The sequence below is a fragment of the Trematomus bernacchii genome, unplaced genomic scaffold (assembly GCF_902827165.1).
Source record: "Trematomus bernacchii unplaced genomic scaffold, fTreBer1.1, whole genome shotgun sequence".
Classification (NCBI taxonomy): Eukaryota; Metazoa; Chordata; class Actinopteri; order Perciformes; family Nototheniidae; genus Trematomus; species Trematomus bernacchii.
The window spans coordinates 2,317,657-2,344,279 of NW_022987801.1; the positions used below are offsets into that span (position 1 = coordinate 2,317,657).

At 42.1% G+C, this 26,623-nt stretch overlaps 1 protein-coding gene and 1 long non-coding RNA gene across 2 annotated transcripts in view; both read right to left on the reverse strand.

Annotated features, from left to right (window-relative positions):
- Nucleotides 1-20,623, reverse strand: part of actn3b (actinin alpha 3b) — a 32,242-nt gene extending 11,619 nt beyond the window's left edge. The window contains exons 1-3 of the mRNA XM_034150166.1: nucleotides 20,289-20,623; nucleotides 1,382-1,496; nucleotides 601-720 (exon numbers count right to left, since the gene is read on the reverse strand). Coding sequence (XP_034006057.1) covers nucleotides 601-720; nucleotides 1,382-1,496; nucleotides 20,289-20,426 — 373 coding nt within the window. The 5' untranslated portion in view covers nucleotides 20,427-20,623. The remainder of the gene's footprint in view (nucleotides 1-600; nucleotides 721-1,381; nucleotides 1,497-20,288) is intronic.
- A 558-nt stretch (nucleotides 20,624-21,181) lies between these two features.
- On the reverse strand, nucleotides 21,182-26,621 carry LOC117498098. Its single transcript, XR_004557533.1, has 2 exons — nucleotides 25,126-26,621; nucleotides 21,182-23,894 (listed from the first exon to the last, which is right to left on the reverse strand). It is a non-coding gene; the product is annotated as an uncharacterized LOC117498098 (long non-coding RNA).
- Between the last annotated feature and the right edge of the window lie 2 nt (nucleotides 26,622-26,623).

The window sequence follows — 26,623 nt, forward strand, 5'->3', positions numbered from 1 at the left end:
GGAAGTCAAATGAAGTCACATGAAAACTCTCTAAGTGCCTTTGAAGTGCTGCGGTGTGAATGTTTTCTGAGTTTGACGTTCGACTGACTAAACTCATCGGGGGGGAACGTTTTCAGTGAGATTTAACAGACTAAATCTGAGCGTTAAATATTCATTTGAAACGTCAAAGTCGAACCTTTTCAGTGCTGAAGAAACACTCCATTTCAGTTACCGTTGTTTATTTGAATGACCTGACATGCAACAGTACCCTCTCTGCTCTCTTTCGTTTATTTCCCTGTAACCATATTCATCTTTGAAGTAATAACATGTATACCACGGAGTGTTTTTAATCATTTGAATGATGTATCGAACAACATTAGTCAAGAAGGGCAGAAGTGATTTGATATATTAATAAACGAGTTGTCTCTTAGAGTAAATGAAAGAATACATGAAAGCTCTTGTGTATTGCGGCTCCCTGCCTCCTCTTATCTGAACCCTCCCGACGCTGTGACCATCTGGAGCTCAAAAATAGGTCCAAGAAATGCAAATACGCTGTGACCTTGGAATATGAATTAAAAGCGATGAGAATAGGTAGCAGCGGGAGAAGAGCAGGACTCTCACCCTCGGCACCGATGGACACCAGCTTCACGCCCTTGCTGCAGATGAAGTCCAGAGCTTTGTTCACGTTGGCGATCTTGTGGAAACGCATCTTGCCTTTGTCGGGTTTGGGCAGCCTCTCACCTAAGAGTAGAGAAAACAAATCATTTAGCATAGGCAACACTATTATGGGATGAACACTTGACCTGGCTCCTGCTTCTTCAATGTGAGGATGGGCTGCTTTTAACTGATGGATGTGTTTTTATACAACTTGGCTGACATTTAGACAGTAGAAAATAACTGGCAGATGAATTAATAACGGCAATAATCATTAGTTAAAACCCTAATGATATCATATTCAGAAGGGTTTGTAGTTTGGTGAATTTGGTGAGTATATTTGTGTATGTAAAGCTCCAAGAAAAACAGATTTGTATACAACAAGCTTGGCTATCATTCATATGGGTGATACAATAGTCAGTCTGTGTGGTACATTTCATTTCATTTTCACTTCCAAATAAGTAGGTTTGACAGGTGTCACCCTGTTCCTGTATCTCTAGAAACTATGCTAATGAGTAAAGATGTTACTACAGTTTAGAAAATGCTAAACTGATGGATAGAACTAGGGGAAAAGGCACAGACAATGAGAGATAATGATCTGTATCACATCTACAACGAAAGTGTCAGATAATCTAAGTGTGCCTTGTGTAACGATAAAACCGGATTAGAAAAAGTTTCCAACCAGGAAGTCATCCACGGTGACTCAGTATGTAGCCGATAAATGTGTGCGTGGGTTGATGAGATCCACCTGATATGACCTCCAGCAGCAGCATGAGTTTGAGGCCATTTTTAAAATCCTCTTCAATGTTCTCGATCGCTGTCCCGGCTTTCCTCAAGTGGGAGTTACACCAAGCTGTGAAGGTCTGAGGGAGAGAGAGAGAGAGAGAGAGAGAGAGAGAGAGAGAGAGAGAGAGAGAGAGAGACAGTGTCACCTCTGACCGCACGACAAATACATTCACACACTCAGCCAGAACAATAGCTGCTACACAATGTACACACACACACACACAGCGTGATGTTTCCCCTTTTCAGAGCGGGTCAAAAATGCTTCGCCAGGCATCAACTGTCCTCCTCGATCTGTGACCTTATCATCGCTGCCGACACAGAGCGAACGCTGAGACACTTACGTCAGATCGACATGCTGACTCAACGATCCTGAACACGCAAAACTGACTTCTGTTTAATGCTTTGAGTTTGTTTATTGTCTTTTTTAGAAAATCATGTCTTGTCTGCGCTCGTGTCTTTGCCACAGGCGTAGGATGACAGCTCGATGAGATCTTATTGTGTTTTTTTTTTGACACCATTCATTTCAAACATCAGAACATGCTGAGCTATGTTGAAGTCAGCTGAAGTGCCACGTTATAGTAGAGTAGACTTCAAACTGAAAAAGCATCGCAGTGATGCTTCCAGCCATTTCTCCATATGTATTTCTGTCGCTAAGAGTACAGCCTGAAGGTCCTGGAGTTTGTCGCTCAGCCTGATGTGTCGTGCCGAGCAGTTAGAGTTAGCTAGAGTAGCCGCTGCGTCTCTCAAAAGCCAGATCTCTGGTTTTAGAAAGCAAACGTTCATTAGGTGCTGCTGTGTGTAATGGGCAGAAAGCAGACAGTGATGTAAATGGCTCTTAGCCGCCGAGTGCTTGCTTTTGGTCTGTCTGGAAAATTGCCTAATGGTCGGCCGTGCACGTCAGGGACAATTCAATTGGTTCCATCAGGCCATTCAATCAATCTCTGAATGGCATTTTGAGAGGCTTTCATGGTGTTTAGCTTGAAATGTGAGTATGGGATGTGTGTGTTCACATTCAGCAGAGTGAGTGTGTGTAAGAGCTGCCACTGGAGAGACGAAACTTCGCCAGGGTTCGGAGGATGTGTGGGCGCAGAATAAGTACATGAGCTGAATAACTAACTACAGATGATGGTGTGGGCGGAGTGAGGAGAAAGAGACAGATGTATAAATTAGCAACTGTACACGCTCTGTGCTCCGTAGGTAAGAGCATACATTTTCCATTACAGCGGAGCACATTTCAAACAAAATGTATACGACCTTGTACAGTGTGTGGGTGTGTGTTTAGATCTGTGTGTGTTTGTGTGTCCATCGCCTGCACTCGAGTGTGACCGTGGAAGAACAAGGTGGACAGAGAAGCACCAGAGACAGGCAGAAGAGAGATGGTGACGGGAAGAGAGGAAGGGGTTTCTTCTGACAGAGAGAAACCCCACTAGTGACTGAATGTGAGAAGAGAGAAAGCAGAGAAAGAAAGTGTGTGTTTGAAGGAGACACTACACATCTCGATGAGCACTCTAGAGCTGAAATAATCAGCTGATTCAAAGAAAATTAACAAAAGTAAAAAGGACTTGAGTTCGGACTGCTAGTTGGAAGAAAAGCAGTACTACTTGGACGTTTTCTAGATAATAGACGATTTGAGAAACTTGAATATGTCTGAATACAGAATTAAATAGTTTCATATAAAGAAATTGATGGTAAGCAACTACAAGTAGTACTGTTAAGTATCTACATTTGCAAAAAAAACTAACAGTGCTCTGATTAGGTTATCGTGACCAGGTAAGGTAAGTACTTCATTTCCATAAAAGGTCATTATTTGCATTAGTGCGTCATTCCTTTCTTACGCTCTCCTTCGCTTGTCTCCTCCACCTCATTGCCTTTGAATATTGTAGATTTTATTCTACTACCTGTATGTCCTTTTATAAATTAAACTGCTTTTTTATAGGCTTATGAAAATGAACTCTTTAACCAGTCTTCAGATTTGAACATACTAATACAATAAATCATACCATAAGAATCCGAATGTATATGCTTAAGTACATTTAGCTCACGACACGTGTGTAAAGTCTTTTTAGATTGTAGTATAGGTAGTGTTGCTCCAGTGGGATCTGAATAGCCGATGAATCATGGCATGTTTTTTAAATGTATTTCTTACACAAACTTTAACAACCTTCGGACAGCAAACACAAATATTCCCGTCTGCAAAACTTAATTCCATTCAAAGTGAATTTCAGAATTAAAAAAGCCGAAGAAAGACAGTGGCAGAGAGAGAAAGAGCGAGGCAGTGAAGTGGAGCGGTGAGGAGTGACAGGAATGCCCCGGCCCCGGTGTAATTTGATGTAAGGGTCTGCAGTGGAGAAGCCGGGGTCCCAGCAGGTGCTCGTCTCCTTTGCCATGCATGTCCAAATTTAGACCGGCTCCTAATCCAGCTCGCACAGGCCACGGCGGAGGGGAAGGTGTAGGAAGGAGGTAGGGAGCCCAAGGAGCAGGGGGGTGGGTGGGCGTTAATATTAGGTAGAGGGGAGGGGGACTGAAGAGGGGAGGGGGACTGAAAAGAGAAGGGGGGGGGGTCGAGGCTAAATCGGTTTGCTATGGGACACCAGCGGACAGCTGAGAAGGCAGGATTCCTGAGGTGAACTGTAAGAGTCCAAGACGGAGAGAGGGGGAGAAAGGATTGACGAATACCACGACGTATAAAATAATAACCAGAGAAAGGGTGTGTAAGATGAGCGGGGAGAAACCTCGCCGACTTCAAAGGAGGGGCTGTTAGAACGAAATCAAGGAATCACTTAACCGAATAAAGCTGGAGCTACAAAACATAATTCATTATGTTTAACGCAGCACCGCGGGATAAAGAAAAACAATTATCTGCCGTAGCCAGGATTTCTGGAGCAGTTATTTCTGTGTGTCATTCTCTATTACCTCATCCTGTGGGTTTCGTTTGAATGCCTGTGGTCTGCAGAGTCCACCGGCATGAAGTCACCCCCCATCCTGGCATCAATCCCCCCCCCCCCCCCCCCACACCCCACACCTGTTGGTCTGGCCCGGCTCAGATCGGCCTTTTTTTTTTTTTACAGGTCCTTCTTGTAAAATGAGGTCACGGTGGACCAACTGAATGCCTGTCATAACTACGCCCCCCCCCCCACACCCACCCAAGGGGAATCAGGGCTGCTGACCCTCAATACAGCTGACATACACAGACCTCCCCCCCCCCCACACACACAGACAGATCTTAGTAATGTCAGCTAGCAGGGCTGATGTAACCACGGCGCTGCCTGGAGTTACAGCTGCCGGCCTCAGAGGGGAAGCCATGAGCAACATACGTTTTCAAAAAGAGACACGTTCAATACCTGCACTTCATAATGTATCACCTCCCAAAGCCCTGATGTAGTTTAGTTCAAGTAGAAACTTCAATAACATCAAAAGGTGGGAGGTTGTGGTTTCTGCACCAAGTGTTGCCTTCTGATCTTATTTAAGAGACTTTTGAGCCCATTTCTTATATTGAAATGAATATAAATAGAAGATTAATGTGATGTAAATACAGTTATTGTAGTCTTAAATTGTTTGCAAAATTGTTAACATGAAGCTACGCTACTCCAAGCTAGAGCCTTTGGTCATGCCATTGTTTCTTCTGCATAAATCAAGGTTCAGGTACTTTTTCTTCTCTTCATTTTAGCTGGAGTTGCTACCACATTAAGATGAAGTCATAAAACATAACTAAAAGACACAAAATGGCCACACACACACACACACACACACACACACACACACACACACACACACACACACACACACACACACACACACACACACACACACACACACACACACACACACACACCACACACACACACACACACACACACACACACACACACCACACACACACACACACACACACACACACACACACACACACACACACACACACACACACACACACACACACACACACACACACACACACACACACACACACACACACACACACACACACACACACACACACACACACACACACACACACACACACACACACACACACACACACACACTTTCTGCTAATAAGGCAGATAATTTAATAAACCTGCAGGACACGGCTAATTGACACCTAACCTCTCTGCAATGTCCCCTCACTGGTGTCCAGTCTTTAGCCATAGAGGAGTGTGCAGATGTAATTACACATGTCTTCAGTAGCCGATCTCCCTAATTAGCACCTTCAATTCAGGGCCGGGCGGTCTCATTAGAGAAATATGCCGGTGCAGTGTTCGTCTGGAGGGAGAACATGCATACTGAGCAGGGAACACTGCCTACATGCATCCATCTTTGGAGAGCTTTGGGCTGCAAGAATTTGATACATTTTTTAACCTACTACTGCAGTGAAGTATATGAAAAAAATATGGCCTAGGAAGCTGAGAACAATCAGAAAACAATAACGCTTTGAAATGGGCTTATTCTGAAGCACACCGGGCACAAATGCACTTTAAAAAAAATCTATTGTCATTTGTTTTATGAGGCAAATATCATCAGAGTTAAGTGAATCATCTGGTGAGCCCAGGAGACTTGTATTGAGGCTTTGAACATCAAGCCAATAACCCCCTCCTTTTGAAGTATTCTGTTTCTACTGTTCTTATTTTGGTTTAAAAATGCAATTTTCAGCACTTGAGAAGAAAATCAGAGACGTTTTATAGGTGTCACTATAAATCATAAAAGCTAACATACAGCTGGTATGCGTACAGTAGATGTGCCTTATATCAATTTAACACAGGAATGTATGTCTCACTGCTGGTGTAAAAATAGTCCGCCTGCAAGGGTGACACGGTTCACACCTGTCCACTACCTTTGTCACACACCTGTTCAGAAGTCACACACACAGATGCCACATAAACAAATCACACACACACAGCGTCCACAATAATAGCAGCACGTTAAAACACCGTGCGCGTCTGTTTACAAAGGTCACTGTGTTCGTGATGCATGAGAACACACGCAATATGACTCGAGTGTAGCTTTACATTTTAAAGTAGAGATAGTAATAAAAACAAAGCTATATATTCTTTAATTCGGTAGGTCGTTATCACAAATACAGCAGAGAGTATAGATATGAAACTATAAACCTACACATTATATAAACACAAATCTCCCCAATCTAATCAACCTTAGTCTTAGCTTTAAACCCACATTGTAATAATAGTGGTGCACAGAGAGGGTAATGTGCGCCCTTCCCCCACAATGAGAACAAACGGCAGCTCCCAAAGTCAACAAAGCACAGGTCAGTAGTTATTAAAACACAGACACTCAACACAAAGGGCTCCCTGTTATCGCTGCGCATCTCACTTATTGGATTTTTAAAGCAATAAAAGGTTCATTTCATCAGGTCTCTGGGCGGCTGTGGCTCAGAGGATAGAGTGCTGGACTGCGAATCAGGGGGTAGCAAGTTCGAGTCCCACTGCAGTCAGCATGTCGTTGTGTCCCTGGGCAAGACACTTCACCCCAAATTGTTCCTGTGGGGATTGTCCACAGTACTGAATGTAAGTCGCTTTGGATAAAAGCGTCTACATTTCTTACATTACATGTCATTTGTTAATGTCTTTGAAAATAAGACTGCACTGTTATATGTTTGTTACTGTTCTTTAATGTTTTGGGGTCTTTTAGCGTGTATCTAGCCACAAATACTCACTCTCTTATGGTCATTCACATCGTTGGCTGACTTCCATATTATCTTAGTCATTGGCTTCAAAGTCTCACTATGGCCTAGGCTCCACGGGAACGAAAACGGGTTGAATCCGCATATTTCTCTTGCGTATAGCCCTTTAAGCTCGACGACGCCGTAACGGAACGGTAGAAACGGACCCTGCAAACGACAACGGGTCCAAAGGTGGATAGATCTGGGAACGGAACGCTCTGGGGGGTCCAACGGGGCCGTGTGGTAGCCTATATGGTCATCCGTTTCTGATAATGACGACACAATAGCCCCGCCTCTCCCCACCTCTGCTGCTCACCCCCGCAAAAGTACACTGCACACTGAATTCAGATTATTTATCTTTATCTCATATGGACATAAACGCGAGTGAAGTCTAATCTGACAGGACGGAGACACGCAGCTCCTCCCGCTGTGATGCAGCGGGAGCAAAACACACACTTCAAGTCAGATCATCACCCTTAGCTATTTTAATTACCTCTCAAACTACCTAAACTAGTTATAAATATGTTTATTTTTACTGTCGGGTCACTCATTACAGGATCAGCTGCTGCATGAGACAGACACTGACGCTGTCAGAAGAGAGGAAAAAGAGACAGCCTCCGTGTATTTTATTATTATATATCATTATATCGTCGTTATTCATTTGTTTTAAAGCTCAATAAATAACAATGAAGACCTTTGACCGGCACTTTTATAATTTTGTCCGGAAGATTTAAACTTTAACACACGTTGACCGGCGAAGTTCCGTCGGCCCCCACCAAGGAGAATAAACAGAAGTGCAGCCATGACAACCATTCTTCTTCGCTGCTTTTGTGGAGGAAGTTGCTGCTTTTGTGGAGGAAGTTACAGCGCCACGTACAGGCTCGGCATATGTACTGCAGCTTTTCCAGCGGTTGGATGTAAACGGAGCTGTCTCGTGTAGCTTGACACAATCCGGTGTATATTGCGTGTGGGCGGAAGGTTTTTGGCGTTTGCGTTACTCCTATGCGTTTTGCCGTATGCGTTCCCGTGGAGCCGGGGCCTATGACATTATGAGCTGAGCAAAGCTAAATGGAGGAAAAGAGCAACATCAGCTGATCTGTCAGGGCTGCCCCACTGCTCTACTCTTCCACTGTGCTCAAACTCAATCATATTAAAATACATAACATCCATCTGAGGCAAAAAGAGGATGGCAACAACGTTCAAACATAAAATACAATATCTGCTCACAATAGAAAAATATACCAAAGAGCGCCTGACATTTTTCAATGTTTTAGAGTTGCATATCAAAACTGGTAACACTGACTGTAAGCCCTCAACCATAACAGCTGACAGATTCAAGCTATATCGACTCTAAGTGGACAACAACACTGCCTTCAAACACTTCTCAGAGCAAGTGTCGATTAAAAAAAACAGCGTTACGTTTTCTGTGCACGATATCTCCAGTATTGGTCGATTACAGCCCCTACCAACTGATCTCCATGTATTAAAGGTGGGGTAGGTAAGTTTGAGAAACCGGCTCGAGATACACTTTTTGTTATATTCCATGGAATGCTCTTAACATCCCGATAGCAATGAATATCTTAAGTGCTTTGACAACAAATCCATAAAAAAATATCATCTGTGGAAGCCGTAGAACTGTAAAAAGCACGGCCAATCATTTTAGCCGGCCCGGCTAAAATAACTGGATGGCCTACCTGCCTGTCAGCCTTCCATCTGTGCACAAACTTATCTCGTGCCCTCATTGGTCATGTGCGCGTTCGTGTGTGTTGGAGGAGGGGCTCTGTAAGGAAGTGGCAGATTTTCTCCGGTTGTGTATTTTCAAATTCTAGCACACTCGAGCAGGTTTCTCCGAAATTACCTACCCCACCTTTAAGTCATGAAATATAAATGGTTAAAACAGTTTGAAATGTATCCTGTTGCACTTAAACTGGTCGATAATGTATGCACATCACAAGGTGGTGATGAGAAAAAACAGACATAAAAACACAAATAGGCCTTTTTAAAAACCGGTACTAGAGTGTGGGAGTTTCTGTACAGATACGGTATACTGATTTCAATTCTACTAAAGATATCAAATATTAAATGTCTTTTAATTCAAACAAATATTGTTTTATAATATAATATAATAGCTTTTAATTCTTTATTTCTTTACTAGTCACATATCATGTTTGTTTTCTGATTTACTTTATGTTGACATCACTTTCATGCGTCAGAGGAGAGGAGTTACAGCACGAAACAGGTGTAGGCGATATTAGGAGCCCCCATCTCCCACCCTCTCTCTCACCCCTCTCTCTCCCTCTCTCTCCCTCTCTCTCCCTCTCCCTCTCTTCTTCCCCTTGTGGCCTTTAAATACCCTCACCCCTCAGAAACAGACCTGGAGCCCTGAACCTGCAACAGAAACAACTCGGGACAATGACACAAGGAAACAATGGCCCCGCTCTACCCAAACACAGAATAGGCCAACATAAAGGGACTCGCCTATTCCCCCCATAACATCGAAACAACTTTAAGGCATATTTTAAGGAACCACAACTTCCTCTTATACTCTCGAAATAGATTTGTTGAAGTCACATCTGTTGCTGCAGATACTTTCATTACTATTCATTGTTTTCAAATGGAACAACGACTACATCTGTTGTCATACAAATCGCTACTTGATACTTAGAAACCCACATTTGTGAAAAGTGATATCTTAAGATTGTTGACATAAATACATTGTGGTTTGCTTTATAGAGTTCTGAGTCAACTTAGGTCAGCTGTTTCCAAAACTCAATCCAGTGTGAGATGTTTGCAAAGATAGGAAAGATAGACTGAATTGAATTGTAACTGTGTTGGATAATACTGGATCGTTTGAACTCTACGTACTCCTAAAAACACGTTGAAAAAGATACATCTAAAGAAATGAAAATCTGTTTTTGGTCGGCGTACTCGCATCACATGGATATACACAAAGTGTTGAATAGGGGATGAGTAGATACTACTTGCTTTGAAGTATTACAGCTACAACTGGCATGAATTCAAAACTCAAAAGGTTTCACAAAGAGGATTATGCATTGGATTATAATGTAACCTACAGATGTGATTGACAGTTGTTTTTGTACAAATGTGTTGGCAGATGAAACTTTGAAATGAAGACTGTGGTACCAAACGTATTCCTAAAAACTCTGCACTGAAAAAGATACCTCATGTAGGTCTTCTGGTTTGCTGACTGAGTTGAATAGTTATTTCAATTTGGTTCATGGTATTAAAGGTCATTTATTGAAATGAGGTTAGTAGTAGGTCCTGAATATCAATAGGTCAATTCAGATTAATTAGAAAGCAGCTTTCTCTCATCACAATCTTTCTGAAAATTACACTAAGACTAAGATTAAGTTAAAGGGGACCTATCATGCAAAATGCACTTTTGTACGTCTTTTATACATGAATATGTGTCCCCGGTGTTCCAGGGAACTCACCAAGTGTCAGAAAACACAACCCTCTCTATTTTCCTCCATACCCAAATCTCTAAAAAAGGGGCTGCAACGGATCTGATAAAAACTGATCCAGATTTGAACACTGTCCTGACGTCAGGACGGTGGCGCTACGGCTATTGGGCCAACTCCACCAATCAGGAGGAGACAGCCACGGCCATTGCCGTTCGAAAGCGCTGGAGACGCTGTAGTACATATGCCAGGCCTGTAGATGGTGCTGTTCTCACTGAATCAGCCCTTGCAAAAACAGAACTAAAAAAGTGCAAATTAAGCAAAATGAGGCATGGCTAAAATGCAGGATCTGTTTGGTATTTTGAAAAAAAAAAAGTATAAATATGCCTTATATAGGTATGGTCCTACACTATATTATTCAAATATAGCATGATAGGTCCACTTTAAGTAAGTGAATAAATCCCCAACACCAATGTATCACCCATGCTTTCCCCCTCTTCTCTATGGAGGATTAACGGGCTAATATCCCAGAGACCCTGCTGACAACAGGGCCAGCACCGGCCTGCAGAGCGAGGCCCGAGTCCAAACCCGTGGATTGATGTTCTTGTTTAGAGGATAAAAGGCCTAGGACACCCCTTCTAGTGGAAGCATGTGCATCAACACTGTGCCAGATGCCAGTGGGATGCACTGTGGGCACGAGGGATTACAGCTGGTGAGGGAGCAGGTGGAGCAGGTGATGAGAGGCAGCCCTCCAGCCGTGAACACAGCCAGAACAATGCTAATGTTTTTAAAGATTTAAGGAAGGGATTTGTTCAAACAGAATGTAATATTAAGCTCCTACAAAGACTGTATATCCACAATGCCATGCTGTGTTTACACATCAGATATCCCTGTGCTAAAATACAACTACAGAGATACGGGGGTGTCAATGTGCTCTAAGAAATAAGGTTATGGCATAAATCAAACGACCACATGGACACACAGGTACCGACAACCCTGCACTGCGTTATCTACAACCCAGGTACTCGTTTATTTTCTGTCCGCGGCTGAACACTTTCTCAAGAATGGATGGCTAACCTGCTTCAGTCAGTCACTTGTTTTGACACAACCATCTGCCTGCGTCATATTAATTGCTTCGACTCAGCGCAGGAAACATTGTGTCCCGCTCCGCTCCATTATGCTGCCTCACATTGTGTTCCACATGCTTCCAGGTTGCTGTGCTATCTCATTAATGATGCCAGCCAGGTCAACAACGTAACAATGTGCCCCTCCAGCACTGTCTCAGAGTGTGTGTGTGTGTGTGTGTGTGTGTGTGTGTGTGTGTGTGTGTGTGTGTGTGTGTGTGTGTGTGTGTGTGTGTGTGTTCAACACAAGTGCCAGAAATGCTGACAGCAATAAAAAAAAATAAGGAACATGGTGAGAGTTTATTTTAACGATGGCATTAAGTCAATACTATGGCAATTATTGAGAGAGAAACCACTACCAAATGTTTGGTGCCATATTGAATGAAGTGGCCAGTTCTTTCCTTAATTGGATGTCCATTTTCATGTAGCCTTATTTGGGGAGGATTACCTGTAATTGTCTGGCTGTGTTGCGAGATGAGGAAGGGGTAATGCTTGATTTAAGTTATGTATGCTTACTGGTGGATCATGAAGTAATGGCTAAGAAGATAACGGCCATGGTTGACAAGTCAAAGCATATTCTGTCCTGTGTTTCCTCCTTTGCCATGACCTTGATAGGAAACATCAAGAGGTCAAGGATGCATGCTGACATGTTCACAATGACTATGCTAACGTGCTAATGTTGAGCAGTTTTGATATTAACTTGGTTCAACAGCTTAGCTTACATGCTAACATTTGCACCAGAAGTGCTGAGGCTGACGGGAAAATCGTTAGTTTGAAAGGTCAACAGTACCAAACATAATGAAATGTCGACATATGACAGTCCATCCAATAATTGCTGAGGCAAATCACTCAGAACTATAATGTCAAAGTCAGGGGATCAGCAAAGGTATCAAGATTAATCCTCTGGGCACCTTCCTCCAAACGTTTAAAGACCATCACTAAAGCCACTGCTAGCAGGGATAAAAAAGAAAATCTTGATGAAATAAAAAAATCGTTTTTTAGAAGTAAAAACCCAATAACATATTATTTTTGATATACTGTTATGTATGATGGCATGGTGAGGTAGCCAACAAGGTCACAAGTAACTCTTCATACCACTGTGACTTCAATTGTCAGTGAGGTTGAATATAATAACCCCAATGTTCTGCTTTCACTGCACAAACTCCCACACACACACACACACTCCCACACACAGGGCTGCCTTATCTTTCATTGTTCACCCTAATACTGCCATCACCCTTTTTCTTGTTACACGAGTGAACATGTGAAGTGACTGAGTGCGTGATCGATGGTGGAGAATAAAGGTGAGAGTACAGGTTCAGGGCTGATGGCAGCAGCATGCGGAGTCTTTTGTCATTTAATGAGCTCTGGACGAGGGGAGACTGACATGAGAGACATAAATTGGTGTAAGTGGTTGCTGAGGATTTATGACGGAGCGGCTGGCCTGAGATGGAGGACGTGTTTGGTGAGGGGAGGAGGGAGGTTGTGTCTAATTTCAGAAGGCAAGTTCTTTCTCTGAAATAAGAGGCAAAACTGTGCAGGCAGATCTCCAGTCAGCTAATTCCATCTCAACAGGAGCCTTGATCATCACGGCCTACAGTACGTGTCAAACTGTCTGTAGGGACATGCGACCCAGCTACATTTCCCAGCATTCATTTCGCCAAAAGAGCAAAGTCACCTTGCCATTCAAATTCTGCCTCCATTAGAGAACCACAGACAATTATTTAAAGCTCTCTTACAGTACGGATTTAATTTGGTTATGTCTACATTGTGAAACTGCTGTCAGTCAATCAGGAAGTCCTTGTTTAGCTGCTAGCACAACGCTGTTAACAACGAAGGATGCAACAGCTAATAAACATCTTTCGCTCTACATGTAACAACTTTACTAACAGCTTTTTACATTCAATGGCTGCACCAAATTGAGGGCTATTGTATATTTAAATGCTCCGATTAACCATCTCAAAGTTCGATATAGTCAAAGCTTATGGCGTTTTGCTAACATAAGTATTAACTGCAACTTTCTCAGCCATTATAAAGGACATGATGATATCTTCATGACCTCAGTCCTATTATAAGAGACCCATCATCTCAGCAGACGTCCCACTGACGACTGTAACTTCTGCTACCAGCTGCCTATAAATACCCCCCGCATGCAGCCAGCACTCAGCCCCAACATTATGAGCTTAGCCGATTTTTATTCTGCATAAAGACGGGTTCCGGTTTGTCTCGTTACTAAAGAAACTGACCGGTGGACATCCTTAAGACCTGAGGTGACATTTTGGAGATGTTCGGCCATGTATCCTCTGTGTGTCATTTGTTACTGAGGTCATACACTTGGCAGCTTGTGGCTTCCTCATAAACAAGTTTCCATTTTCTGGCGCTGAGCCTGAAAATAATAATAACTAAAACCGAGAGCTCTGTACATAATACACTGACAAATGATTCATCTGCTGACAGCACAGGTCGCGTTTTCCTGCACAAACTAATGGAAGAAACCCCCCCTGTCAACCATGCAATTTTCTTTTACTAATCCAACCTTTTATTCTATTTACAGACCCTCAGGATTGCTCTGATCAGATCAAGATGGCTGCTCTCCCAGCCCATCAATCATCATGTTTACATTCACCCGGAGGACTCTGACACTGCGCCTGTATCACGACTCGGCATTACAACACTTTTCTGTCTTTTAACTGTGCGTAAATCCTCAGGAAGCAGCAAACTTAACGGAAAGACTTTCATGCTTGTAAAATACAGAAGTATATGTCACACGTATGCACACCCTCACACACGCACGCACACTCCTCAGCACTTCCTGCAGCCTCCCAGGGATCCTGCACTAAAGCAGTTTATAGAAGCTTCCCTACATGGACACGGCTTCTGGAATAGCAACTGCTATTTGATCTGACTGCAAGTTCTCTCACCTCTCCACTTATGTTTAACCCTCGGTACACCTACTCTTCACATGCATCGCTCAACACAGATACAGTTTGCTGCACTAATCAAGGCTATTATTTAAACACAATTCAAATGGAGTTATCTTTAGAGGACCCATTAAGTCTTGTGAAGGGCCCATTGCATATTAAAGTCCCCTTAAAGAAAATATGTATTATAGAGTGAACTTCTGTTAAACGCTGACATTTTCTGAATGTAAAAACGTGATTCTAAGTTCATCCATAATTTTTTATTTGCTTATAGATACAGTAAAGTTGAAACACAAATTATTATGAAGCTTTCGTAACATTTTAAGTTGTCTATTAGAATATAGCAAACATACTTCAATGAGAAACATTAACTATTTTGTCAAAAGACGATGCCTATCCGTCAAATAAATACTGTCTTTTCTGTTTGTTGTTTACAAAAGTAAATATGTTAAATATTACAAATCTGATAATCCCACGTTTGTAGCTTGGTGGCCTCATTTCAGCACATCAGAGAGGTCTCTGGTGTGCTGAGTGGAAATATGCTGAGAGGTCCAGAGATCAGCTTGACAAGGTAACTGTTGCTGCATGGGATCACATGACCCTGACAAAATGAATCATGGGAGGGAAATCTAAGATGCCAAGTTGCATGTTGGGATAAGATACAGCAGCACGGGCAGTAAATGTCTCTGAGCTGTACCTGACACTAAATAACATAAATCCTTCTATCATCAACTTCCAATTAAATTCTCTAAATCATCCTCCATAGATGAATACATCCTATATCAGACTATAAGAGCATGCTACATTATTAGGCAAAAGCGTGTCTCTACAGTGAAGGGAACATATAAAAACGTCCTTATCAATGGTAACGTGATTTCACTATTTTCAGATCGTGACATCGAATAACTGAAAAAGACCTCCATCGTTGCTTAAGTGAAAGTTTCCATATTAATACAAATTAGCAGAAACAATACTGGGCCTAAAGGCAAAGAAAGTATTCTAGTTTGAACCGCTTGTAATATCAAATCCACACTAAATGTCACCAGGCTATGCTTACATATTGCCGCCATCCAATACATAGAGAAATGTTCGCTAAGCTACCATCTCTGCGCATGTATTCCCTACAGAAGAGCCAGTGTTTCAGTATTGTCTGGGGAAACATCAGGCAGGTCAGGATCAATGACCCCGGCTGCTTGCTGCACTACAGGCTGAACTGTTAAAGAGCAAAATGAGATTAGACAAGAATAGATTTGATTACGCAGCACCCCAAGATGTCTCCTCGCCCACACACAGGGACATTACATTAGGTAGAGTGGATAAATATCCCATTACTCAATGTAACTTTATCACACTTGCATCTGAAGGTGATCCGTCGTTTGGTCACTTCATTCATTTAACACCCTGTGGAATTTATGTTATTTTTTACTGTGAATCCTGGGTATACATGTTCAAAAGGAGGCCAAAAGGCAAAAAATAGGCAATAATTACCCAAATACTAATTCACCGGTTTACTTGTTTGCATGGTTATTCAATGAACAGGATACACACATGCTAATTTAATAAGAAATCTATGCATTTGAGTGTAAAGTAAATTCTAATTTTGCTGATAGTTTGATAACTGCTTACGTTATTTTCGCAAATATCATGATATAAATGTTGTATTAATTATAACAATTTCAATGTGGCCAATTTCCTTATGCCTGGTTACAATGGGAAAGGGCCAATGTGTAGTATTGAGGAGGATTTATTTGTAGAAATAAACTATTATTATGTTTTAATTTGAGCACAGACACCTAGAAGTAAGAATTGTGGCGTTTAAGTTAGCTCAAATTTAGCTCTTCATATCTACACAGGTAGTCGGCCATGTTGTAGTGCCATGTTTCTACAGTAGCCAAGGAAGAACAAAACCAAAAAATGGCTCTAGAGAGGGAATTTCATGTTTTTTTACATAAAGGTCTCGCTTGAATTTAGCATTTTAAAGTGTATGACAAGAAACACTGTATGACTTCATACACTTTCTTAGATAAAGGTACATTTGAACGTCAGAGACCACCTGATTTCCTCTGTGTGTTTGGGGTTATGTGGATGTATATAATAAGCATCCACCATGAGGCTTAAGGGTCAGCTGGGCCCATTAGCCTGTTTATAACCCTATGTAATGGCTATTTATTGGTTATTGCTAGCATAAGCCTTGCCTGGCAGCCACTCATTCACTTAGCAGCTGAACTCTTAAACTATGTGAAACTGAACACGACTTCAGTCACAGTGGTGAACTTTTTTGTGGATTGACATTTACATTAACACTTCAATACAAAAAAGCACAACTACAACAACTGAAAGCAAGTCAATTGAATTAAGTGTATACAGCACTGTGAAGCAGCGTGCATCTATTATCAAGCACTTTTCTAATGAATCGCCACATGCTGAGTTTTATCTCTTGAGTGCAGTATACTGGAGCGAGGGCTAATCTTTAAAAAGCCATTGATCCCTCTTTTAAAGAGCACTACTTTTTTGTCAATAAGCTTTGAGAGTTCACAAAAATATCTACTTCTGTCCTGATCCGGCCTTTTCGAAGAGCTAAACTGACAACCCAGCACTTCTTATTTCCAGGATTACAGTTGCTTTGAAGGAAGAATATCGGCAAGAAAAATAAATGCAGCCAAAACTCTGTCCTTTCATATCTCCTTCAATCTGCCGCTGTTTGCTAGATGCAATATCTAACACGATTTTTGCCAACTCGTATTAAATGAAACTCCAGCTTGAAACCAAGCCATGAATTATTTAGCTCGCAATTTACAAGATCTGCTTTATGATAAATATAAACCGATGCGTCAAGATGTACGACTATTTCTAATGTCCGGTATCAGATTCGGCATCACTGTGTGTTGACAAACAGTTTACTACAAGTGGTGAGGGGCTTTTTCCACATAAATGTCCAGGATAAAAGAGGACAGATGGTGCGAAAGACTTCCTTTCATATTCATTACACTGCAAAATGATGCACTGGCTATATTTATGGTCTGATATCACCTCCTTAAGCTTGATTTTACATGCCGAGAAGAGCATTGGAGTACAGTGACCTCCTCTCCAGGGAGGTTGAGAGGTGAAGACTAACGAGACAGGCATGCAAAGTTTCTCAAGGCCTTTTATATCGTCTTACATTGAAGAACAGGGGCCTGAAGCGTGAAAAAGTGACTTATAATGGACACAAAAATCAGAAAAACAAGACAAAGTGGGCCAAGGAAAAGACAACATTATCTACCAAGGGATTTTTCGAGACTGGTGTTCAACCTGACAGCAGAAAAGACGGAAAGAAAGCAGGAGATGAAGGCAGGGAGGGAGAGGAGCTGGAGCTGGACACGTTGAAATGTATTTTTAGGAAGATGTTTATTTGTAGGTCTGTGAAACCAACCCGGGGTGTATATCTACCAGCCTTGCCATCTCTCTCTCTCCCTCTCTGTCACCATCTGTTGAGGTCTCTCAGCCTGTCACTGTGCTCTGGCTCTATAGGTGGGAGACATTTTGCACTAACAGAACAAACCTGAAGATTAACTGCAAAGTAACAACTAAACATGCCTGGTAGATTGCTCTTTTCTACACTGTCATGTACCACAACAGTGCAGATTAGTCTTTATAAGATTAGGTTAGATAAAATGAGATTAGGTTAGATTAGAGTAGATTATCCCTAATGGTGGCACCAGCAAAGATTAAAAGGGTATGCATTGCTAGAAGCAGTAATATATCAGGGTGATTTTGAATTTAAAACATAATATCAGTCAGATTATTTTTACTGCTGACATTCGATCATGTGACAGATTAGATAATGGGCATGCAATTTATAATGAAACATAACAGAGAAGAGCAGCGAAGTTTAAAAAGTGCCTATTTACTTGCTTAAAGACTGTAAAAAAATACATATTGGCGTTACTATACCAGTACACAACATTACAAGAAACATGGGTGCAGTCACAATGTATTTTTACAACACTCACACACTGAAGACATTGTGGCAGGAAGTGACTGTATCTAAAGGTTTATCAAAATAAATGAGAACTCATATTGTTTCTACATATATTGTTAAAATTATCATATTTAAAATTGTTTTATTTTATAGCAAAAGATGAGTTGCACTATGTGTTTTGGATGAAGTCAAAGTTATAGCTTTTATTTTTATTTTGCCACCAGAAAATAACCTATAAAATGCACTGAAATGTCCTCAAAATAATGGTGAATGTTGTCAAATAACCGGTTAAGCATGTATTTCTCTCTGTTTGTGATTTTGGTGAAGTTATCATACATTTGAAGGCATAAAATGTAATTGGGCCTTGGGTGATTTATTCATGTCAGAAAGAGGAATACAGGAGATGGCAATAAAGTGTCGGAGTAACATTAGGTGTGTTGAGTTTCAGAAAAAAATGTTCTGTAATATCTTAACCATAATATCAGGGTAGAAATAGTAAGTATATTCAACTTATAAACGACAAGAAAGTATCTACCTGACAGGTATTTTCTTGAGCTCCTGGATTTCTGCAAGACGAGGATCAAAGATGGCGACCATGGCGAAACAAACATTGCTGTGCTGATAACTATCTTTCTAAACTGAAACTGGCTGGTATGGTAATTTATGTGTCAGAAAAACATCTGTACAGTTGATTTTGAAGTGTTTTAACCTTTGCAGGTGTTGTTTTTGTCCCAGTTTGCGGCTGCAGACGTCAGTTGACTTTTAGCTCAGACAGCTAATTAAACGCACCTGTCGAACTCATCCCGCACGCGGACGGGAATGGTAGTCGCCTAGGCAACTGACAATATCCGGCAAAAAAAGTATATTTATTTATTTATATATATTTTTTTATTTTACTTGTATTACCATTGTAAAAAAACAATAAGCGAAATCAATCAGTGACGTAAAAAATGATGACAATTTACTATATTTAGCTTTGGAAACATGTGACTAGGATACTGTTTATTCTATACATTTTATTATATTTTTGGAAAAACAGTAGGCTAGTCCCATTTTCCCAAAGACTAAAAATAGTATGATAGGAACATGGGTGTTTCTCGGAAACTACAAGGAGCTCTAGGTATTTGGTATCTATGAAATCATAAAACGTTTATTATGATGAAGTGTGATTTTGAAAGTTTAGTGTTTAGCTTCCCCAAAGTATGTCTGTAGCCTACCAGATTTTAAGTAGGCTAGTTAGACCTCTAAGAACAGATGTTGTGGCACTTTTCCTTATCATTCTAAATATAGTCTTTGGGCAAAATGGTTTAAATCCAAATGACAGAAGGTAAGTTTCTCTCCTTAATTCTCCAGGTTTGTTTAATGTTTTTTAAACACCCTGATTTACTTTTGTGTATTTTATAGCATAAGTTATTATTCAACTGAGGGGGAAAGGCTGGGGAGGGTGGGGGGTTATATTTAGACGGTCTTCGCAAGGCAATCGGGGGTAACTGAAAGACAACACTGAGAAAGTTCCACGGCCTAAAATATCTGCACACACAGCTCCCAGCAGGGCTGAAGTGCCAGGTGCGAGGACAGCAGATGCCCGGATTCATGTTGGGCTGTTTTAGACTTTACACAGTTAGGCCAGTGATTCGGAAACCAATACATTTGTCATGTTAAAATGCATAAAAAGTCACTCATTAATAGTGTGAGGGAATGGGTAAATCTGTGCGTATTACGCACGGCGGCACAAGCGCTCGGAGCCTCCAAATCCAAACGTACCTTTCTCTGCTGCTTCTCCCAGGCGGGGTCCAGCAGCAGGTCCCTGTCCCAGTCATCCTCTTGGGTCATGTACACGGTTTCATTGTTGATCGTGTAGGAGTTGCTGTATGTCATGTGGGATTCGACAGCTGTCATCATGCCGCCTTTGTTAGGACTTCACGTCCCCCTCACTTTATGAGAAAAAAATTAATCAGCAGTAGTCGACGCCGTGAGGGCAATAGCCACCTTGAGACGAGGGGTCTCGCTTTCGGGGGGTGAGACAGAGGTGCCGGTGCGGAGATGGTGCTCCCACTACCAGAAAACACTGCTGGCCTGGTGCTCCTTTCCTGGTCAAAAGTGGCACACGTGACCGCACCCCAATAAGTATGGGAACCAACAGCTTGGGTATCAGGTTCTGACCCTAAAATGGTTTAAAAGGCGGGGTAGTCTCCTGCGGGCAGGGGAACTGGCTCATGAGTGGTGGGGAGGGACGTCAATAACGCCCCCTCCCAGCAGAGAGGTTTTTATGGCCTCTGCAATGCACCTGTTGCTGTTAGTGACCCTCAATTGCAAACCCTGGCCTGTGTGGTTTTAGTCTACCTCTCCTAGAAAACAGCTTCAAAGAACTTAAAGTCTCAAAAAGATGAGTTCATGTTGCTAAAAAAAATTATTCTGGAGGTATCTCCTCTGAATTTAGCCCCCTGGCGCCTCAGGCAAATAGCTCTGGGCCTGCTTTATAATGCAACAACAGACTAAACCATCTTATTCCACAGGCTGCATGTAAATGAATTGTTTATACTGTTTATTTTCTATTATCAACCATACTACAAGGTGTTCAGTCTATGAAGGAACATCATGGTATTCTGTATTGCTTTTCTAAGTATATTCAATAAGAATAAAAGAGATCCAGACAATTTGTATGAGAAAAGAAAGGTTTTATTAATGCATGCACTGAAAAACGCCTCAAAACATTTTAAGAAATACAGATCAAAAGGCATATATATGCATACACAACCTTACAATATAATTTGTATTTATATCAGGATTTGTCATTCACAGTAAACATGTTGACTCATCTAACAGTCATCAACTTAAACACTCCCATCCCATTCAACATTGTGCTGGTACAAGATTTCTTAGAAATGGGCTAATAAAGATAGCTATCCTCTCTAGGCGACACATTATACCGTCAACCCTTGATGTGTCTTTGGAAACTAGGATGATGTAGATTATAATTAATCAGACTTTTAGATGTAACTACACTAGGCTTGGTCCATTAACCTACTTGAAGGATCTTAGCTACATGGGCCTTTTTGTAGTTACTGTGCTACTACAGGGTTGAAGGAATCGGATGAGTTGTAAACATAATGCTACTAAAAGCTAATATTGATAATAACATGGACCATGGAAATAGACAGCCTCTTACACAGGCAGGGGTTGGACAAAATAACGTGTACACCTTTCAATGTACTGCATTGCCGTCACACCCTGCAGCATTAAGAGTTTCCAATTATAATACCAAGTGTAGGCAGAAATGTAGTGAGCTTTGTAATAAATGCAGGGATTATATTGATTCCTATGTCAATCCCCTGTAGATGAGGTAATGGCTGAGGTATGACTACTGTTCTAAAGATAATATGAGCAGAGTCTGATACCTGTTATTCACATATGTGCTAGGAGAGCTAAAATATTCACATCGGTTAAACCTACAGAATCTCATGTTGCAAACTCAAAAAAAGGCAATAAGGTCTATGGGTTGTGCTCAGTGTGTTCCAGATGCACATCACAGCTGATACCTGCTGCAGGAGAACAGAGGGAACCTGTGGGATCCCATCAAAACAACACAGTACAGAGAAGTGCACATAGAGAGCATCTGTAGTTCTTCAGCTGTCCAAACCACAGACAGGAGGCGAGGGGGGGGGAGCGGGTGAGGAAGTGGAAGTAAGGGAGGAGGATGCTGCAGCGAGCTGTTGGCTGTCAGTACTGTGCGATTGTGAATTCAGAGCAGGGGGGGGGGGGGGGGGTTTAAAGAGATGCGTGGCTGCATTCACCCAAGCACGGGAAGCCCAGACTCGCAAGCACCCGGAGAGAAGCCTTTAGTGAGGATCTGGGAGGGGGGAGGATGAGGTGGAGGAAGAACACTGGAGCACCACAAGCCCTGCATGGTGATGGAGGCCTGGGTGGGAGTCAGCTTTTTAACTCCATATCATTTTAAATATGCATTCTCATTTCCAACTCATCCAATATGACTTGAGGCTATATGTACTCGTCTAGTTTAACACATGTGGATTTCTGCTTGTTACATGCTTTTTAATTAGTTTTTAAGACTGACTTATGCAACGTAACTTCTTGTTTAGGTGGCAACAAAAGTATTGGATTTAGCCAACGAAAAGATTGTGGTTTTCTCAAAAGAATTATGTTTATACCTGGAAAAAAGGTTAGTTTATTACGTAATTTTTCGTGGTCAAGTACATAAGTATACTAAAATAAGTCAATAATGATTGCTAGGGCTGTCCTTGTCTGAAGACATTTGTTTTCATTTGCTAATCTATTGGTTGATTCAATTGACATATCTGGACAAATCGACTAAGGAAATCTTCGTAAACCGTGACCTAAACCATCAATTACTTGACTAATTGATTAGTCCCTCCCACTGACTCTAAGCGGACTTTCCCCGCTCTTGTATGTTGCTTAACTGTCTAAATATGACTCCGATTGGTCTGAATTGGAGTCAGTAGAAAGCCTGGTGTATCTGATGGTAAAGGTTGCCTCTGTGTGTCAGTATCAGACGCTGAGGAGCACAGACAAAGCATTGGTATTGGATGAGTTGGCAGTGAGACCGGGTCAGTCATTCCTGACTAGAATCTAGTAATAAAATCGGAAAACCTTGAAGTCAAAGCTGTCTTACCAGTACACCTTTTCTTTAAACCTTTCCTGGATTCTGGCCAGTATATATATTATTGCAATCAACTATAGTCCTCCAATATCAGGAAGTTGAGGCTAAGGAGCTTCTTTTGACCTCCTTCCACTACCGACTCACCCTTTAATCAACTCATCTATTCATCCCTCTCCTCCTCCTTCTTCTTCCCTCTCCTTTGTATTTTAGGCAGACACAAGTCTACGCCCTCTTGACTCCATCTTGTAGCTGTCAGAGCAACTGCCGGACAACTCATTCAACATACTGAATTACTTTTGGGGGTCGTGAGTGTTAGGCTCTCAGTCGCAGGAACAATCTCAACAGGTAAAAACACATACAGAGCACATATCCAGCTGATCCAAGAATTAGAGGGATGAAGCTGCCGTACCAGAAAAGTCCTATAGGAACCCTGAGATTGAGAATCTACAGGTCAGACTGGCCTCATACCTAGGCCTATCTTATAGGATGTTTCTGATTAGGCACACAGGCTGTGAGGGACCCAAAGGTGAGAGAAACTGAGGATGTATCACTTTAGGTGAGTGGGAGCTATTGGGAGTTAAAGATCCCTTCCACAGCTGTGAGAAGCAAACCCAGCATTTCAAGCAAAGCGACTCGTCCAACAGTGAAGTCTCTCTGTGTGTCATGTAACTGAGTCCGGCGGGGGGGGGGGCCACCACACACACACACTGTCCAAGGGCACGCCCAGGCCTCTATGGTAACAAAGGAGGGTGGGAGGGTTGGGTCAGGTGGGTGGTTCTGGGAAGTTGAGTCCGAGCCAGAGCCACGAACCCAGATCCAAGGTGGCGACGGCGGTGGCGGCGGGAAAAAAAAAAGCGCTGTGTGTGTGAACGGCGGAGAGGAGAGGCGCATAGGGGACAGGAAGAGGGGGTGAGGAAAGGAAGGAGGGAGGGAGGGAAGGGGGTCGGGGTGAGGGCGGCGAATACGGCGGTGGAGAGGATTGACTAGCGGGCAGGGGAGGGGGAAGGGTTCGTCCGCATGTGCCAAGCCTCACCAATCAATAAAACCCACATGCACACATCCATTCTCACTGTTGTAAACTCTAATCATTTGTAATTTGTATTTTAAATATGATCCCTCAGTGGTGTAAAGTAACCAAGTGGATTTAATCAAGTACTATACTAACCTTAGATAATTGGTCTTTACTTCAGTATTTCAATTGTTTGCTACCGTGTAATTCTACTCTAACCTTTAGTTACTTTGGAGATTTGGATTATTGATATAATCAGCTCTTAAATCAGACTTTAGTTACACCTGGAGTAAATTCACAAGCTACCCTGCAGTATATACAGTCATTCAAACTAGCTGCACCTTTACCAGCTTTGAGAACACTTTAATGATCAATCATTATAAAACATATATATTATTCTGAAATGGACCAATCTTTTACTTTTGATACTTTAAGTACATTTTAATGCCAACACTTTTCTACTTTTACATGAGTAACATTTGCAATGCAGGATTTGTACCTGTAACAGAGTATACCTACACTCTGGTACTTCTACTTTCTACAAGATCTGAGTACTTCTGCATGCCCTTTATTTAATAGTGAATTTACTTTTGCTGTAACAATGTACATTTCCTCTCTGTGGGACAAATAAAGGAAGTACGATTTCTGAACACACACACACACTTTCACACTTCCCTTTATTCACTAGCTGGACAAAGGGCCATGATGCTAAGCAGGACTTCTGAAAGGGGTCCTAGCCTCACCCCGCCACCCCCCACCGATGACCCTGCCATTGCAGCAGAGGAGGATGAGTTACGGATTGGGAGGAAGGGGGAAGTGGTGATGGCGGAGGAGAGGAGGGTGAGGAAGTGTTTGGTCAAGGCACAGTCAAAGGAAGGGGCGGCAGGTGGGGGTAGAGGAGAGGTCAGTGCTTTAGAATTTTGGTTTCGTTTTTTTTGTTGTTGGTCATTTACCTTGGTGGTGAGGAGAGAGCGAACAAGTTCCCACTGCGGTGGCGTCGCACTAAAAGTCGTCCCCATGGCTCACGCCGCCACGCTCACACAGGTTTGCACGCTGGCCGCTCCACGTGGGCCGGTGACCTAATTCAGTTGAGATAGTTAGTTCAGAGCTGGACTTTCGCGGCGCTTTTAATTTCTTTCTTTTTTTGTTTGTTGATGTTGCGGCAGAGTTACAGATTATCACACATGCAGGTCTGAGAGTAGAGTGTACACAAGAGACACACGGAGGGGGGGAGAATTTGGTGCAGCAAGGAAGACACCAGACCAGACGCAAACACCCATCAACCCCAGAATCTGCTCCACAGATCAAAATGCACCCAGGCCATTCTATCTGTGTGCCTCTCCCCAGCGCTCAACCGTGTGCTGAATTGATGAAAAATCAATTTAAAGCCAGAATTAAATTGGTCAAAGCAAACCCCTTTTCGTTTAAAATGTAGTTTGCACCCATTTTGAGAGGCTGGAGAGAGAAAGGAGCACCAACCCGCACTTACCCTGACCAAAGAAAGCAAAGCTGGGCCAGCATCTACACCTGAGTCCCCCCGGGGTCCCCAGTCAAATGGGTCTGGTGGTCATTTTACACAAGAAAAAACAGATAGTGGAGAAAAACAACGTAAACAAGAAGGGGAAATGTCCAAACCCTTTGCTTTCTTTTACCACAGTAGTCAGCCAAACATTCTTTATTATAATAATGATTATAGTATACATATTCTCAATAAAAAGCATGCCGATTTTTTATCTTTGTCGTCTTTTACTATAAAAAAAAAGGCAAAATTAAAATACTTCTCTAAAAAAAAATACGGTCTCAAACATGGCAAACAAGACATTTCGCAAACCACATAATTCTACAAAGGATGCAACTGGTATGTGTTTGTATATACAACACGGAAAGATTACACTGTGAGATGCAAAAAGTCACTTAACCACTAAAAACCACAGGGGTAGAGGGGAGGGGGGGGGGGGAGAACAGCGAGGCAGTAAGGTGATTCAGAGGGGATGTCTGTGTGTGCATCAGACCGCGGCAAATAGTAGTCGCAAAAAAGTGATTGTTTTAAGTGACTGTAGATCCAAAATGGGTGGGGTTCGCCCCTCGGGACAAGCTTGAGAATGCATAAAAAGGTATTTGCAAGTCAAGCTGTTGTTCCTGAGGCAGCAAACCCCACCTACCAGATCCAATAACTGGTTTAAAACAGGCACCACAATTTTTTTGCAATGACAATCTGCAGCAGGTCTGTTTTTTTGGAAAAAAGTAGGACAGTGGGGGCAACTGGAAGACACTTCCCCCATCTCTCACGACATTGGTGCTATCACTGTTGTTCCTGCTTAAAACCAGTGGCTGATAATGAACCTGTGAGGCTCAGATTGTGGCTTTTTAAAAACCCTTATGATATGAAAGAAATCATATACAGGAGTCCTAAAGCTTGTAGCCTTGTGAGCTCCATTTACCCCCCCCCCC